Raw genomic sequence first — 15,659 nt, forward strand, 5'->3', positions numbered from 1 at the left:
CTAATTAAGCGTAACAAAGACTGAAAAAGTTTACCCTTTTCCGCATGTACTCAATCTCTGCAAACAACAGCTCGTGCTGACAAGAAAAATTGTACTTGTTAAAACAAGTCATTGAGAGACAACAAATGTTACTGATTTTCTGTAATGCTACTACAGACATGATTTCTTCTTCCAGTCCAAATGTTGCCAAGGGTAAACTGGAATACCTTTTTTGATCTGATCCTTGTGATGCCTCTTTCAAGTCTGTTTTCCAGTTGCTTTAGCTCTTTTACACTGAGTGAGCTCAAGGATTCACTCATCAAGTGCCTGAAGCCAAAGTGGTAGTAAGTTAAATGATATTTTTTTATTGAAGTGTTTGGTCAGCTACAATTTGCAAAATTACAGTCTCTTTGCAATTCTGACTTTAGAAGTTGCACTTTAAATTGGTCGACTCAACTTTATCAGACAAGCCACCCTATCTAGCAACCTACAGCAACGCCCTTTCCATCTCATTTATTGAGCATAACAGAGTTAATCCTCAAAGGCTATGGCAACCATTCAAACTAATATGTTATTCTTCTCTCTATCATCTATCACTCAAAGCTTTTCTTATTTGTGTTTTTTTGCTTTCTCCTTTGAGCCATCAAATTTTATATGGCATTAGAGCTCTAATTAATGATTTTGGAGGAGATGCAATAGATGTCAACAAGAGGAAAGGATGAAAGATATAAAATTATTAATTTTCAAAGTCTGATGGAGAACAAGGAAAGGGCAAGGTATGTGCGACTATTTTGAAAATGGTGGCTCAAGAGGGAGTTAAAGATGGGACAACTACAAACGTTACACTAGCAAGCACAAGTGAACGATGAGATGAGTCGATCAATCTCACTTCACATAAGGAGTGGTATAATGCAAAGTTTTAATAATAGAAAACATTAGATTGAAGGTAAAGTAGTGGATAGTTATATTATAGGCACAAAGAAAACTAAGTATCTTGTCTAATAAAAAAATTGAAGAGTTCTTAACTATCCAATAACGGGTTATTAATCTCATTAGAAAAATCATAACAATTACCTATATTAGAAGATTAGAAGTTAAAGTAGACCTATGGATCTAAGATGTGTCCTATGGCCTTGTTTTCCAATCTAACTTGATAAGTTGATATTCCTTGTAAAGATGCCAAATGATCATACCCTTAATTAATATCATTAATATTCATCAGGGTTAACTTTAGGCATAAGCCATTAAGGTATATATACCTAGGGCCCCAATTTTCATTAGGACATATTATTTTTAATATATTAGATATATTTTTTATGTATTTTTTAAGAGAATGGAAAAGAATATGACTCAATAAAATATTCGCACAATCTCATTCTTTAAAAACTAGGATCATTATTTTAAATATTATATATATATATATATATATATATATATAAAAAGAGAATAGAAAATAATAGGTCCACGTGATTAAATATTTGTATGATCTTATTCTTTAATCAAAGTTTAGAATTTTACAATATCTCATTATGGTTCTAACGGATAGAGTTATAAGAGAATTTTTTTTTAACATTTTAAATTTATTTTTAATTATGTATGTTCTTTTATAAGATATAATCTATTCCTTTTCAATATTTCTCAATCTTAATCTCTTCTCGTTACATTTCTCTTTCATTAGTGACACTTTCTCCTTTGATCAATAAGAACATAAATTATAAATTTTTTTATCTTATTTATATAATGTAAAATAAAAATACTAATTTTTTTTAGTTCCTCTTCTTTCTCTTTTCCAACTCTCCCTCTCTGTGCTTCTCTCGCTCGTTGAGATTGGGAAGAGAAATCCCACCAAACACTATCATGTTGATCTGATTGATGTCACTATGTTTCTTGCTTCATTAAATTTAAATGTTGATGTATTCGTCCGTATTGTGTCTAAAAAAATGAAGGATTTTATTATTTTTGAGCAATAACGAGTTAGATACCTTTACCATTTTACTTCCTTGATAGATATTAAGTTTGGTTTTTATTTAGATGTATTTACAATCATAAATTATTTAATTTTTTCATTGTCTCCATTCTATCATTTACAACTGTTATGATTTAGATAATAAAAAATATGATTTATTTTTTCTTTTGCTTTGTACTTAAAAAAAGACTCTCTTCTAATTTTTGATAAATGATAACGACCCGTTTGGGCTAGTTGCATTCTTTATTTTATAATGATTGTATTGAGCTTTGTCATTTTGTACATGTAATTTTTATTTATTTGTTTTTTATTCTTCGCAGATGATAATGAGTTGAGCACGGGAGCATGATTTTTCTATTATTGTTCTATTTCATTGTTCTTATTTCCTCAATTTTGATCATTTTTGTAATGATTATTTTCTCTATCTTTCATTTAATTAATTAGATATACTTCTATCTTTCTTTATTTTTAAACAATTCTGAATGCAGTTATTTTTGACTAAGTGAATTCTACACTTATTATCTCCTTGAAATGTATTATATTATATCTAATAATAATAATACAGTGTTTAACACTGTATAGGCTATCAAAACTTGAATATGAAAATTTGATTAATAATTTTACATTTCAAAAAATGAGAAAATTAAATTATATAATATTTAATTAATATTTTAATTAATATTTTAATTTGTTAAATTTTTTTAAGCCACCGTTTTTGGTATAAAATGTAGAACATTAAAATAATAAATCATAATTTTATATTAATGTCGGGGCATATATGTTAAATTTGGAGACAAAGTTAAAAATAAATAAATAAAGGAATTCAATATAATATTTGGTGAAATATGATATTTGTGTGGAATTTAGTGGATGAAATTATAAAATAAAAAAAAATTACTAGGACAATTATCGAGCAGACAATTATAAATTTTGAACAATAAAGCATAATAATATAATTTTTGAAGAAAATATAAGGATAAAAATGAGAAAACTTAAAAACTATATATAATACATCATTTGTCATATAAATTGTTTCTAAAACTATAGATGTAAAAAAAATAATAAAGGATCTAAATTGATGATTGAATCTTCATATTAACTTTTTTATTTTTAAGAAAATTAAATTCAAAAAAAAAAAAGAAGAAGAAAAACACAGTTTCCAAATGGCATTAGCTCCTCTCTTTCTTAGTGCTTGAAGCTAATTAATAATTAGGAGACAAGTTTGAGTTAGAGAACTCACTTGTTTGCATTTTGTAGAATCTGTATCTGGTGGCGCAACTTTGCTGATTCCTGCTGAAAGTATTGCTGCAATATCCATGAATAAATCTTGATTTTATTCACTTGATATTTAATCTGATCAATTAAAGATTAATTATTATAAAATGTAACTCATGAGCTATGAATTACGTACCTGAGAGTTGGTGTCAATAGTGCAGGTTGCATTTGAAGTGTTGGCGCATGCCTTCTTGTACCTCTCTATTGTTGTCTTGGTGCTGAGTTTCAGAAGTTGAACAAAGTTAGAATCTATTGCGACCCTCGAGAAGCTTTGAAGTTGGAGCAAACTGTAGAGGGAATGGACAAAAGATCCCTTGGAGAAGTTTGAAATCCCATTAACTAGCATATAGCTAGAGAGGAGAGGTGAGAAGATCGAGCACATATTTCAAGATGAAACACGGCATTTTGAGGTAAATGTAGTCATCATGCAGACATGCCCCTTCTCAAGCAAACTGACACTAGAAACCTGCAGAATATGAATGCTTCAAGGTGCATGGTAGGTATCAATTTAGCACCAGAAAGGAAAACAGGCTGGGAAAAGACTCAGTTACTTTCCATCTAGCTAATTAAAGACCAAGTTGAATTGTAAATGTGGTTGTTAAATTAATTAATCTGTAATGGAAGATAAAGCTATTGCTTGTTAATCATTCTCACTTTGTTTGATGCATGCACTAAAGAAATTTGTTGGAGACAGGAGAAGAGGGAAAGGAAATTAAGAAAAGAGGTAAATCTGCTTACTAACTTTTGATCTTTTTCATTACATTCATGGATATACAGTACATGAATTTATAGAGAAATGCTTTAGAATTATATTGATTGCATGAAAAATATAAACTGCAGCTAAGCTTTAATTAGCCTAGGAAATAAACTTTGACTACCTAGGAAAGGAAAAGATACTTAATACTCAACTCAACTTGACTCTAAAAACCATAAACATAATTAATGCTTCATGCTAATCAATTACAAATTACTATTTAACACCCCCTCTTAATTTGTAATCTTCATCATATCCTTGAACTGTTGGAGCTTTTCAATAGATACTGCTTTGGTAAGAATATCTGCTGGCTGATCTGTGGTCTTGATAAAATCCAAATGAATTTCCTTCTTTTGAACCATATCACGAATGTAATTATGCCGCAATTCTATATGCTTTGATCTTGCATGAAAGACTGAATTTTTTGTCATTGAAATTGCAGATTGGTTATCACAGTAATTTGAGTAGGATATGTTCCTTTTTGCTGTAAATCAACCAAAATTCTTCTTAACCAGATTGCTTCACGTACAGCTTCATTTGCTGCAATATATTCAGCTTCTGCAGATGATAATGCAACTGAACTTTGTTTTTTTGAACTCCAAGAAATGATTTTAGATCCCAAACAAAATACATATGCTGAAGTGCTTCTTCTATTATCAAGACTTCCGGCCCAATCACTATCGCAAAAGCCAACTAACTTATTGTCCTCTTCTTTCAAATATTTGATTCCCAATGTTTTAGTCCCTTGAAGGTAACGAAGTATCCTCTTTGCTGCTACAAAATGAAGCTTACTTGGAGCATTCATAAACCTAGATATTAAGGCAACATGATATACAATATTAGGTCTTGTATTGGCCAAATAAACCAATGAACCCACAAGGCTTCTATAAATATTTGGATCACACTTTTCTACTCCATCATTCAGCTGTAATTTTTCATTGAAGGTCATAGGAGTTGCTGTTGGTTTGCAATTTTCCATTTGAAATCTTTTGAGCAAATCTGCTACATATTTTGTTTGAGAAATGAAAATCTCTCCTTTTGATTGCTTTACTTGAATTCCAAAAAAATATTTCATCAATCCAAGATCTGTCATTTCATAATCTTTCATCATTGTCTCTTTGAATGATTGCACCATTCTAGCATTAGTTCCTGCATAAATCAGATCATCAACGTAGAGACAAACTATTAAAAAATCACCTTCATATTTCTTCACATAAAGCGATGGTTCAGATGGACTTTTCACAAATCCATGTTGTAGGAAATGAGCATCGATTTTGCTATTCCATGCTCTTGGAGCTTGTTTAAGCCCATAAAGTGCTTTGTGTAGCTTATAAACTTTCTCTTCCTTCCCTTTTATTTCATATCCTTGAGGTTGTTTCACATAAACCTCTTCTTCTAACTCTCCATTCAGAAAAGCCGATTTAACATCAAGTTGAAATACTTGTAATTCTAATTGAGCTGCCAAGGCAAGAAAAATTCTAATAGTCTCCATTTGTACTACGGGAGCAAAAGTTTCATTGAAATCCACACCAGGTTGTTGAAAATACCCTTTTGCCACTAGCCTTGCCTTATGTTTTTGCACACTACCATCTTCATTATACTTGGTCTTATAGACTCATTTTAAGCCAATTGCTTTTTTTTTCTTCTGGAAGATCTATTAACTGCCAAGTATGATTCTTCTCAATGCTCCTTACTTCTTCATTCATGGCTTTTCTCCAGACTTCTTCTTTTACAGCATCCTCAAAATATTGTGGTTCGCAAGTAAAAAATGTAACATTACAGGATTCATAAATATCTGCCAAGGAACGATACCTTCTTGGAGGAGTTCCTGAATCTGAATCATCTTCGTAATTACTTCTTAACGAACCAACAATATCTTTAACTGATTCCTTTGGTTCAAGAAATAAGTCTTCCATAGGTACTTCAGTAACTTCTTGAGTTTCCCATTTCCATGATGTTGTTTCATCAAACATCACATCCCTTGAAAGCACTAATTGATTAGTTAATGGATTGAAAAGTCGATAACCTTTGGATTCATTGGCATAACCAATGAAAATAAGTTTTTTCTCCCTTTTCATCAAACTTTTCTCTATTTTGAACAAGAGCATAAGCAACACACCCAAAAACCTTAAATTGACTTACAATTGATTTTCTGTCATGCCATGCTTCAAAAGGAGTTTTATTTTGAACTGCTTTGGTAGGAGAACGATTGAGAATATGCACAGTAGTATTTACAGCTTCAGTCCAAAACTTATTGGGAAGTCCTTTGCCTTTTAATATGCTTCTGGCCATTTCTACAATTGTTCTATTTTTCCTTTCGGCGACACCATTCTGTTGTGGTGTATGTCTGATTGTAAGTTGTCTTTGAATGCCCTGTTCTTTGCAATAATTGAGAAAAGGTTTGTAAATGAACTCTCCTCCACGATTTGTTCTTAAGGTCTTTATAAGACAACCACTTTGCTTTTCAACTAGTGCTTTAAAGTGTAGAAACTTGGTGAAGGCTTCAGATTTCTTCTCAAGAATATACACCCAAATCATTCTAGTGAAATCATCAACAAAGAACAGAAAATACCTTTTGTTGCCAAGAGAAGGAGTTCTAGTTGGACCACAAATATCTGCATGTACTAGCTCAAGAGGGAAATGAGCTCTCCAGGCTGTTTTTGGAAATGGAAACCGATGCATTTTCCCATAAATGCAACCTTCACAAACCTCATGTTGCTGCTTTATTTCTGGAAGTCCAACAACCATATTCTTTTGTTTCAATAACTGTAGGCCTTTAAGATTCAAATGGCCATATCTCAAATGCCAAAGATAAGATTTATCAACACTTTCACTTCTAAAAGCTGTACTTTAAAATGATTTCATATGAAAAGGAAAAAGGTTATTGGAAGTCAACATCACGATAGCTATTTTTTCTTCAGATTTCTTGTCAAAAATTTCACATTTATCATTATCAAAGATTAACTTGTAACCTTTTCTCATCATTTGTCCAATACTCAAAAGATTCTGGGAAATATTAGGAGAATAATGCACATCATGAATAAATATTTTGTTACCTCCACTTGTATGAACTGCAATAACTCCTTTTCCTTCGATCTTAACTTGCCTTCCGTCACCAAGTTCAACATGCGAAGAGTAATTTTTATCCAGCTCTTCAAATGCTGACTGATTTCCAGTTAAGTGATTGCTGCAACCACTATCTAAATACCAGATTTCTCATCATCCATAGTAGAAAAGAACAATTTATTGTTATCATCTTCTGCTGAAAAGTTAACTACCTTTTTCCCTTTTTGATTTTCTCCCTTTTCTTTATACCAGCAATCCTTATATGAATGATTAAGAATTTTGCATCTAGTGCACTTCAAATAACAATTCTTGGACTCATGGCCAGCTTTCTTACAAATGAAACATGAAGAATCAGAATTACCAGTTTTTTGCTGCCATGAAGATTCTCTTCCACTTGAAGAATCTCTTCCTCCTCTTCCTCTACCTTGAAAATACCTTCCACGACTTCTACTGTCAAACTGTCCATGAACTGAGATCCCTCTTCCTTTTGGTTCTGGTTTGAAATTTCTGGAGTTGTTCACTTTTGCTTGAAAAGCATGCTCCATGGGTTGATTGTTGTATCTGCTTACTCTTTTCTCATGTGCTTCTAAAGATCCCATAAGTTCATATTGTGTAAACTTGGTGAGATCTTTTGTTTCTTCAATAACAGCAACTATATGCTCAAATTTTTGAGGAAGACCTCTTAAGATTTTCTCAACAACTTTCTTTTCAAGGAATAGCATCTCCACAACTCTTGATTTGATTGACAATCTCAGCAACTCTAGAGGAAAAATCTTTAACAAGTCTCCTTCTTTCATTGATAAGTTTTCAAATTCACTCCATAAGCTTTGTAATTTGATGGAGATGACTTTTTCTGACCCTTGAAACTCTATTTTTAGAGTTTCCCAAGCTTCTTTGGCCTTCTTGATGCCATAAATTCTGAGATAAATAGTTTTACTTACCCCTTGTTGGATGATCCTCAATGCTGTAGCATTTTTCTTCACATTCTCCTTGTATTCCTTCTCTTTTTCTCCTGCCTGAGAAGAAGAACCTTGTTGGTCTTGTCTCTCCATATAACCTTCTTCAATCATGTCCCATAAATCTTGTAAAAGAAAGATGATCTCCATTTGAGAATTCCAGTAATCATAATGCTCTCCTTTGAAAACTGGAATCTGACTTGCTGTGTATGAGAAAACAGAGTTTGAATTTGATAGAGACATCTTTTCTGATAATTTGTTCTGATACCAAATTTGTTGGAGACAGGAGAAGAGGGAAAGGAAATTAAGAGAAAAAGTAAATCTGCTTACTAACTTTTGATCTTTTTCATTACATTCATGGATATGCGGTACATGAATTTATAGAGAAATGCTTTAGAATTACATTGATTGCATGAAAAATATAAACTGCAGCTAAGCTTTAATTAGCCTAGGAAATAAACTTTGACTACCTAGGAAAGGAAAAGATACTTAATACTCAACTCAACTTGACTCCTAAAAACCATAAACATAATTAATGCTTCATGCTAATTAATTACAAATTACTATTTAACAAAATTATGTAATTGAGTCAGTAGAAAAGTCACTAGCTCAAACAAATGCATGAGACAAAGAGGAAGGGAAGAACAAAAAAAAACCCCTAAACTTTTAGTTTGTAACCTCACAAATATTTGGTACTTAAGGTGGCAAAACCTCACAAATCCACAGTTCATCTTCTCTAACAAAAGGAAAAGCTATATAAATTAAAGTACTACTGTAAAAACAACAACACAGTATGAAATCAAGAAAGAGGAAATTAAACAAACATTGAGAATTCATCACCTATTGTTGGAGTACTCGTACAGGCGGCCGCGGCTGGAGAAGACGATCAGCGCAAGCTCTGCGTCGCAAAGCACAGACAATTCATAGGCTTTCTTGAGCAACCCGTTCCGCCTCTTGCAGAAGGTAACTTGCCGGCTCGTGTTGTTCTCGATACGCTTGATCTCAATCTTCCCTCTCCCCATGATAATTAATGTTGATTCTTCACTTTTCTCCATGGTCATGACATATATCAAACCAATTCATACGACACCATGGATAGTTAGGGTTTCTCATACAACATGTATGTTAGCTAATTTAATTCATGATCGACTCAAAGTTGCAGCAATCCAACAACATCAGAATGAGAAAATGGGGGGAGATCATCATCAGAAACCCAAGCTAGTAAGTTGTGATAGTCAAGAAAAACTATTTTGACAAGATCTAAAGAGGAAAAGCAAGCTCTTTTTACAAAGGATCAAAGCGTCAAAATCGTGAAGCATGCGCATATATAGTTGCCTAAATATTAAGCAACGACTATGAACAACAAATTAAAAGATGGAGTTAAAAATGGTCCAAAAAGGTTCACGAGAAATTAACCACAAGAGATCCCTTTCCCTTTCCTCCGTTAGAAGAACAAAAATAAAGGTATTCATTCAGTATATATTATTATAGCACAAAAACTAGCTAGCAAGGCATGCAACAAACCTACACTTTTCTGAAGAATTAATAACAGATTTCAAGAACCAAATCCAAGAAAAAAGAAAGGGAAAATAAAGAGAAATTAACCATGGAGCAGTCTATCTAGCTTGCTACTTCAAACTACAAGAAGAATATTAATTTGCTACCTTTTTTTTTAACAAAACAAGGGAATTAATTTAAAAAGGAAATTTGTAGCGAAGAAAATTGAAAGGGATTAAATTAATGTAGCATGCATTACCGGAAGCAGAGAAGATGTAGAGCAGTGGGTGGAAGGAGGGAGGGAAGGAGAGAAGGAAATGGCAACTGCATGGATATAGCTTTGGATCTTGTGGTTTTCCTCTTAAAGAAACCGGGCTTCCTTCTCTGCTTAGCTTGTTCCTGCGGCTTATTGTTACCCCGGCAAACGTGTAGAAGCGAATCTAACGAATTCAGGCAGATTGTTTTTTTATTAATCAACATCTTTGTACAAAAATCCTATATCTAGAATTTAAAATATTTAATTTCAAAGATGGTAAATTAAAAAGGAACTCTAAACTCCAAGGAAAAAATATTTTATTAACTTAAATCTATTATAATTCAACTTCAAAAATTTTAAATTTTAAATATATATAATACTCTGTAAGTATTTAACATTTTTAATTTTGAACACAATAACCTAAGAAGTAAGTTTATAAGAGTAATATTTAGATGGTGAGAAATTAATCCCTCAAGTTTTACTAAAATATTTTTATTTTAAAGGTTCCTCTTCTTGTCTTCTCCTTAATTTTTCCTTTTCGCATCAGCTCGTAGAATAATCATTATCTTATTCGGCATCAATACATTCTAACCCAACTTTTAAATCCTAAAATTTTAAACCCTAAATATATAATATACCCTAAAAAAAGAAACAAAAAATTAAAAAAAAATATTATGCTTGAATCCAGGTGCCCGAATTCAACTTTGGGCGTCTGGATTCAATCTAGGCGCGTGAATTCAACTCTCCGAAGACATGTATCTATAAAAATTTATCTCTTATCCCATTGTATAAGTCTGACATTCTTTAATCAACTGCACATTCGGTCAAAACTTCAAAATCTATACGAATGCAGAAGAAGAAAGGTATTAATTACATTTTGTCATTAGATTCGCTTGTAATTAATTTGGCATGACTAAAGATGTTGAATATTCGACATGATCATAATATTTTTGAAGCTCTGTGATATTTCTATCTAATGGATAAACTTTATTGGAGTTTGGACACAAGTTTTTTGATATGCATTGAACAAAATCATATTCAGTAAATATAGATTTATTCTTTCCATAAAGTTCCGAATTAATTTTAATATTAATTTAAAAAATTACAATGAATTTTTCCATTTCAAAATATAAAAAATAAAGACCAAAATGTAATATTTCTAGTAATTAACTTGTTTATATAAAATTTAAGAACCTTAATGTATAATTTTTATATCATACACAAAGAATTTTAAAAATAAATATAAAATTATAAAAGCACAAACAAAATGAAGCACTTTTTTTTAAAAAAAAATATACAAATTTTATTCTACCATTGATATTTTACAAAAATCAAAAACTCTTTTTGAGAATATTATTTAACCAATTTTTAAAAAGCAAAAAAAAATCTACTTTGACTGTTGCAATCATGCTAAACTAAACTTGTTCTTCGTATTAGTTTTTTATTTTCTAAAAAATAAAAACCATTTAAAGAAAAAATCAATTTCCAAATAAGCCTTTATTATGTTGTTCCATACTTGAACAAGGCTTTGATTACAAAAGGGAAGAATTTACTGAACTTCGCTTAATTATCCAACTAATCAAAAACACCAAATTAACTCTGCAATAGCAAAGAATGCATCAGCATTTAGAGCTCCAACACAGCACAACTTCATTTCATTGCAGCCAATCTCTTCTACCAATTGTCAAGCTCAAATTCCCAGTTTCACCAAAGCAGAGTCTGGCCACAGAGAACGAATCGATCTACACAAGGAAACAATGAAAAAGACTTCAAATAATTTAGATGGGTTAGAAGGGCAGTGATCAATAGCTTTTAATTCCAATCTGACAATGGAGTTGGCATTTCAGATTCCACAACAAGTGCAGTTCTCGTGGTGCATTAATGGAAGAAGCTTGAGGGGACCAAGCCCTAACCACTGTCAAGAGATATACCAAGTCTGAAAAAATCTAATGGACCACTGACCAAAAGAATTATGGTGGAGGTTTCACCAGTAGGTGCATGAAGCTGACAGCAATTTGATGTTCCTACTGCAGAACTGGGACTCATCATTGAGATTGATTTTGTTTTTTTTTTTAAGAAACAATTATAACAGTGTTAGTCCATTACAGTGTTCAAAAGATTCAATAGTACTTCTCTCAAAAATGATGTTGTATGTTGAGCAGCTGTCGCCTTTGCGCTCTTACATTATGTCCTCTAGTGTTGTGTTTGGAAAGGAAGTTAATTATGGGGGACTTTTTCCAACAAGAACAACATATGTAAGGAGGGGTTAAGATAATTAGTGAGATATTTCGTACCCGTTGAAAATCCACTTCAGATCTATTGACAATTACATCTTTGTACGAGCCAAATTGCACTAGCATGTAGGCATGGGCGGAGCCATGCATATTATGACCTACTCGGGTTGTAGCCCGGGGGTTGACAACGTGAGTGGGAGAAAAACTTGAATTTATTGTGGGGAAAAAAAGAAAAATATGAAAGAAAGATGAAGGAGTCGGTGATGGTCTATTTCTATAAGCAACACAGGAGAAGAAAAAGACCGTCAAAATCAAGATTGAGCCATCTTAATTTTAATGGAGGAGATATTCATATATGGTGTTTATTTTCTATGTTAATAAGAATGTTAAATTTTAGAATGAAGTTTAATTACAGGTTTTAAATATTACTTTTACTTCCTTATTTTTTTTTGTTTCAGAAATAGCAATACCTATTTAAAGGATAAATTCCCAAAGAATCATACTTAATTAACTATATTGTTCTCTCTTTGCCACAAATCTTTTGTTGGTTGCAAAACACTGATTTTTTAGAGGATAAATTAAGATTTACATGTCGTCCCAAATGCCCATAACCTAGTTACTTCAAATTCATTTTCGCTTAACCAAGCTTATTTATTTATTTAGTAAACTTATTCAACCTTATTTATTAAGAATAATTTATAAAATATCTTATTTTAAAAAATAATATTTATTAAAAATTATATATATAGAAATTGAATAATACTAATTATAGAGCGTTCATAAAAAAAATTAAAAGCATGAATACTTTGCATCATAAAAAATCTAATCAGTCCGCTTTATTTAATTCATAGGAAGTTTTTTTATCATAATGAAATTTATTAGATTTTTGTTAGATAGTTGGTCGACTTAAGGAAAAGGAAAACACAACAAGTAGATCAACCAAGAATTCCAACAAGCGTATGATCCAGAATTCCAAAGCAAAACTTCAAGCACAGATATCGTCTGCAAGCAGATAGAAAGAAAGAAAACCTAGTGCAAAACCTAGGTTTTCCTCTCGATCTTAAGACCCAACACCCCTTGTGATATGGTTTCAAAAACACATTTATCACCTTCTTCAAGCTTGGTCTCTCTCACCAACTGCTTCCATCCCGTGGTTATGGCCATTTGCTTGCCAACCCAGAGCCGAACCGGCCACAGCCTTCCAAGACAATCTAAGGAGATAATCTCCGACTTCACTGCAGATACCAATCCTTGGGGCAGATACGGTAGATACTGCAATGCATGCAACGAAATTGCACGAGTTTAATGCTGTCTAATGAATTAATATTGATAATCACTCACAATTTGGGCCCTGGCTTGATCAACGTTATAAGATCGAAGTATCCATTCAAATCTGGAAAGTTGTTTGTCTTTCTTCCTCACTCTCTTCTGAGACACCTTGGCCTTCACACCTGTGTTCTCCGAATTCTTCTTCCTCTCCTTGTTTGCAATATTTGTTGCTTGCTTAAAACCTGTAGGAATCAAAATCACAAACAAAATTTAATTAACCGCGAACAATTAAAGTGTGTAGATTTGACTTACTTTCATGGTTAACTGTCAGGTCCTGCACAATACACCTTGGAGCAGAATCTAGATCATTGCAATCACACCAGACGCAACATCCGTCGGAGTGAAATAGTTTCACAGAAAATACCGTGTTGCCTTCGTAACGAAACAGAATAGCATCGCCAGGTTTGAGACGGTGAGCTCGCACAAATAACTCCCAACCTCTACCAAATTGCATGTCGAGCTTATCATCCTGATTATGCAGGACCTGGACATGCCAAAATGTGTGACATGGTGAAACCAAAGTGGCTGTTTTCAGTTCACTATTGGCCAGGTGCTTGACGAAATTACGAGGAATAGCCTGCAAAGAGAGATACATGTAACAAAAATGATGTTTACAATAAAGGCGAGCGCAACAGGTTATGTAGAGTAGGATGTTATACTTACAAGCATAATCAAGGACTTAGGAGACAGTATTTTAATGAAATGAGGGTGTGCTGAAGGATTTATGCCATTTCTCTCAAATGATGCAGCCATGGATGAACGAGGATCTCTTTCTCCACCTAATGTAGTTCATATAATGATATCAAGATAAGGAAGAAGAAAAGCATGATGGTGTTGTATAGAAAGGAAAATGATTACTCTAAGTTCAACGGCAAACAACCCCCACGATGGCCCTTGACTAGCGTGACTACGGTTGAACGGAGAAGGGTTAGTCACCCCGGCGAGGCCAGGTTTGGCATGGCAATGGCAATGGCATCATATAATCTAAAACTTTAACAATAAAGAATTATAATATAATTTCAGAAGAAAATATAAGGACAAAAATGAGAAAACTTAAAAACTATATATATTCTCAAAATTTTATAGACTTAATAATAATTATCATTTGTGGTATAAATTACTTGTCAAACCATAAATAGCTAGTTTCTATATCGATGATAATTGCATCCCTATTAACTTTTATTTTTAAGAAAATAAAATTTGAATAAAAGAACACAGTTCCAAATGGCTCTTAGCTTCTCTCTTTCTTTGTGTTTGAAAATCGAGCACATATTTCAAGATGAAACACAGCATTTTGAGGTAAATGTAGTCATCATGCAGACATGCCCGTTCTCAAGCAAACTGACACTAAAAACCTGCAGAATATGAATGCTTCAAGGTGCATGGTAGGTATCAATTTAGCACCAGAAAGGAAAACAGGCTGGGAAAAGACTCAGTTTCCATCTAGCTAATTAAAGACCAAGTTAAATTGTATATGTGGTTGTTAAATAAATTAATCTATAATGGAAGATAAAGCTGTTGCTTGTAATCATTTCTCACTAGAGTACTAATGTAAAAACAACAACATAAAATGAAATCAAGAAAGAGGAAATTAAACAAACAGTGAGAACTCATGATGACCTGTTGTTGGAGTATTCCATGATCACGACATATATCAAACCAATTCATACGACGACACCATGTATAGTTAGGGTTTCTCATACGATCGACATGTTAGCTAATTTAATTTAAGATCGAATCAAAGCTGCAACAATATCAGTATGAGAAAATGGGGCCTAGAAAATTGTGATAGTCAAGAAAAGCACGCAGGAATTTCCTTCCATGAAGTTCATATCCGAGCATCTGCTTACATTTCGAGACGAACAGAGCTCTTTTTCGTTGAATACAACCTAGCTAAGATTTAGACGCACTCAAATTTGTCTCAAAACTTTTCAAATTCCAGCACCAGTTCACTACTCAGTGATTCAAGAAATTTCTCAAAGAAAGGAGGAAAAGAAAATCAAGGATAAAACGACGAGCCAGCAAAATGAAACCCAAACTCCATGAATCACAAAGACGAGAAGAGACCATACTTGCTGCAATTTGACGAAGGTACACTCGGATCCAAGCCTAGGGATTCGAAATCGCTGCAGATTCCTTCGTGAAAAAGGGCACAAAACCCCTTAAAGAAGAAGAACGGGAGCGCAGTGGAATGTGGGAAGAGATGACGACGACCATGTGGGCCTGCCGGAGGACTTTGGAAACGAGCTATTAATAAGGGAGTCGGTGAAAGAAGCGGGAGCAAGAGAGGGGGTAGCAATCTGACCGTCCATTCGGGCGATGCAACGCTCTCTTCCGTCCAATCAGA

The 15,659-nt window shown here is 32.9% G+C and overlaps 2 protein-coding genes across 5 annotated transcripts; both read right to left on the bottom strand.

The window, feature by feature from the left end:
- Positions 1–4: 4 nt before the first annotated feature.
- Positions 5–9,448, bottom strand: LOC121969252 (agamous-like MADS-box protein AGL11). Its single transcript, XM_042519239.1, has 5 exons — positions 8,837–9,448; positions 3,357–3,438; positions 3,186–3,250; positions 207–306; positions 5–76 (listed from the first exon to the last, which is right to left on the bottom strand). Exons 1-5 carry the CDS (start codon positions 9,055–9,057, stop codon positions 5–7), a joined length of 540 nt encoding a protein of 179 aa, XP_042375173.1. The 5' UTR covers positions 9,058–9,448.
- Positions 9,449–12,914: 3,466 nt separating this feature from the next.
- On the bottom strand, positions 12,915–15,539 carry LOC121969254 (putative B3 domain-containing protein Os04g0347400). Of its 4 annotated transcripts, none has more exons than XM_042519242.1 (6): positions 15,385–15,539; positions 14,171–14,219; positions 13,976–14,091; positions 13,565–13,889; positions 13,325–13,494; positions 12,915–13,255 (listed from the first exon to the last, which is right to left on the bottom strand). In XM_042519242.1, exons 3-6 carry the CDS (start codon positions 14,063–14,065, stop codon positions 13,025–13,027), a joined length of 816 nt encoding a protein of 271 aa, XP_042375176.1. In that variant the 5' UTR covers positions 14,066–14,091; positions 14,171–14,219; positions 15,385–15,539; the 3' UTR covers positions 12,915–13,024. The 4 variants fall into 4 exon arrangements, with proteins under 4 accessions (XP_042375176.1, XP_042375175.1, XP_042375174.1 ...); XM_042519241.1 differs by having other exon boundaries at positions 14,171–14,296; XM_042519240.1 differs by having other exon boundaries at positions 14,171–14,302.
- Positions 15,540–15,659: the final 120 nt, after the last annotated feature.

Source organism: Zingiber officinale, chromosome 4A (assembly GCF_018446385.1).
Source record: "Zingiber officinale cultivar Zhangliang chromosome 4A, Zo_v1.1, whole genome shotgun sequence".
Classification (NCBI taxonomy): Eukaryota; Viridiplantae; Streptophyta; class Magnoliopsida; order Zingiberales; family Zingiberaceae; genus Zingiber; species Zingiber officinale.

Excerpts from the sequence above, each read along its gene's own strand:
- LOC121969252 (XM_042519239.1), bottom strand. The coding sequence starts at position 9,057 with ATGACCATGGAGAAAAGTGAAGAATCAACATTAATTATCATGGGGAGA. Across the intron at positions 3,439-8,836 it reads TACGAGTACTCCAACAATAG|CACCAAGACAACAATAGAGA; the intron begins GTGATGAATTCT and ends TCTGAAACTCAG. Across the intron at positions 307-3,185 it reads ATTCTACAAAATGCAAACAA|GCACTTGATGAGTGAATCCT; the intron begins GTGAGTTCTCTA and ends CTTTGGCTTCAG.
- LOC121969254 (XM_042519243.1), bottom strand. The coding sequence starts at position 14,065 with ATGGCTGCATCATTTGAGAGAAATGGCATAAATCCTTCAGCACACCCT. Across the intron at positions 13,495-13,564 it reads CCTGACAGTTAACCATGAAA|GTTTTAAGCAAGCAACAAAT; the intron begins GTAAGTCAAATC and ends TGATTCCTACAG. Across the intron at positions 13,256-13,324 it reads ATCAAGCCAGGGCCCAAATT|TATCTACCGTATCTGCCCCA; the intron begins GTGAGTGATTAT and ends CATGCATTGCAG.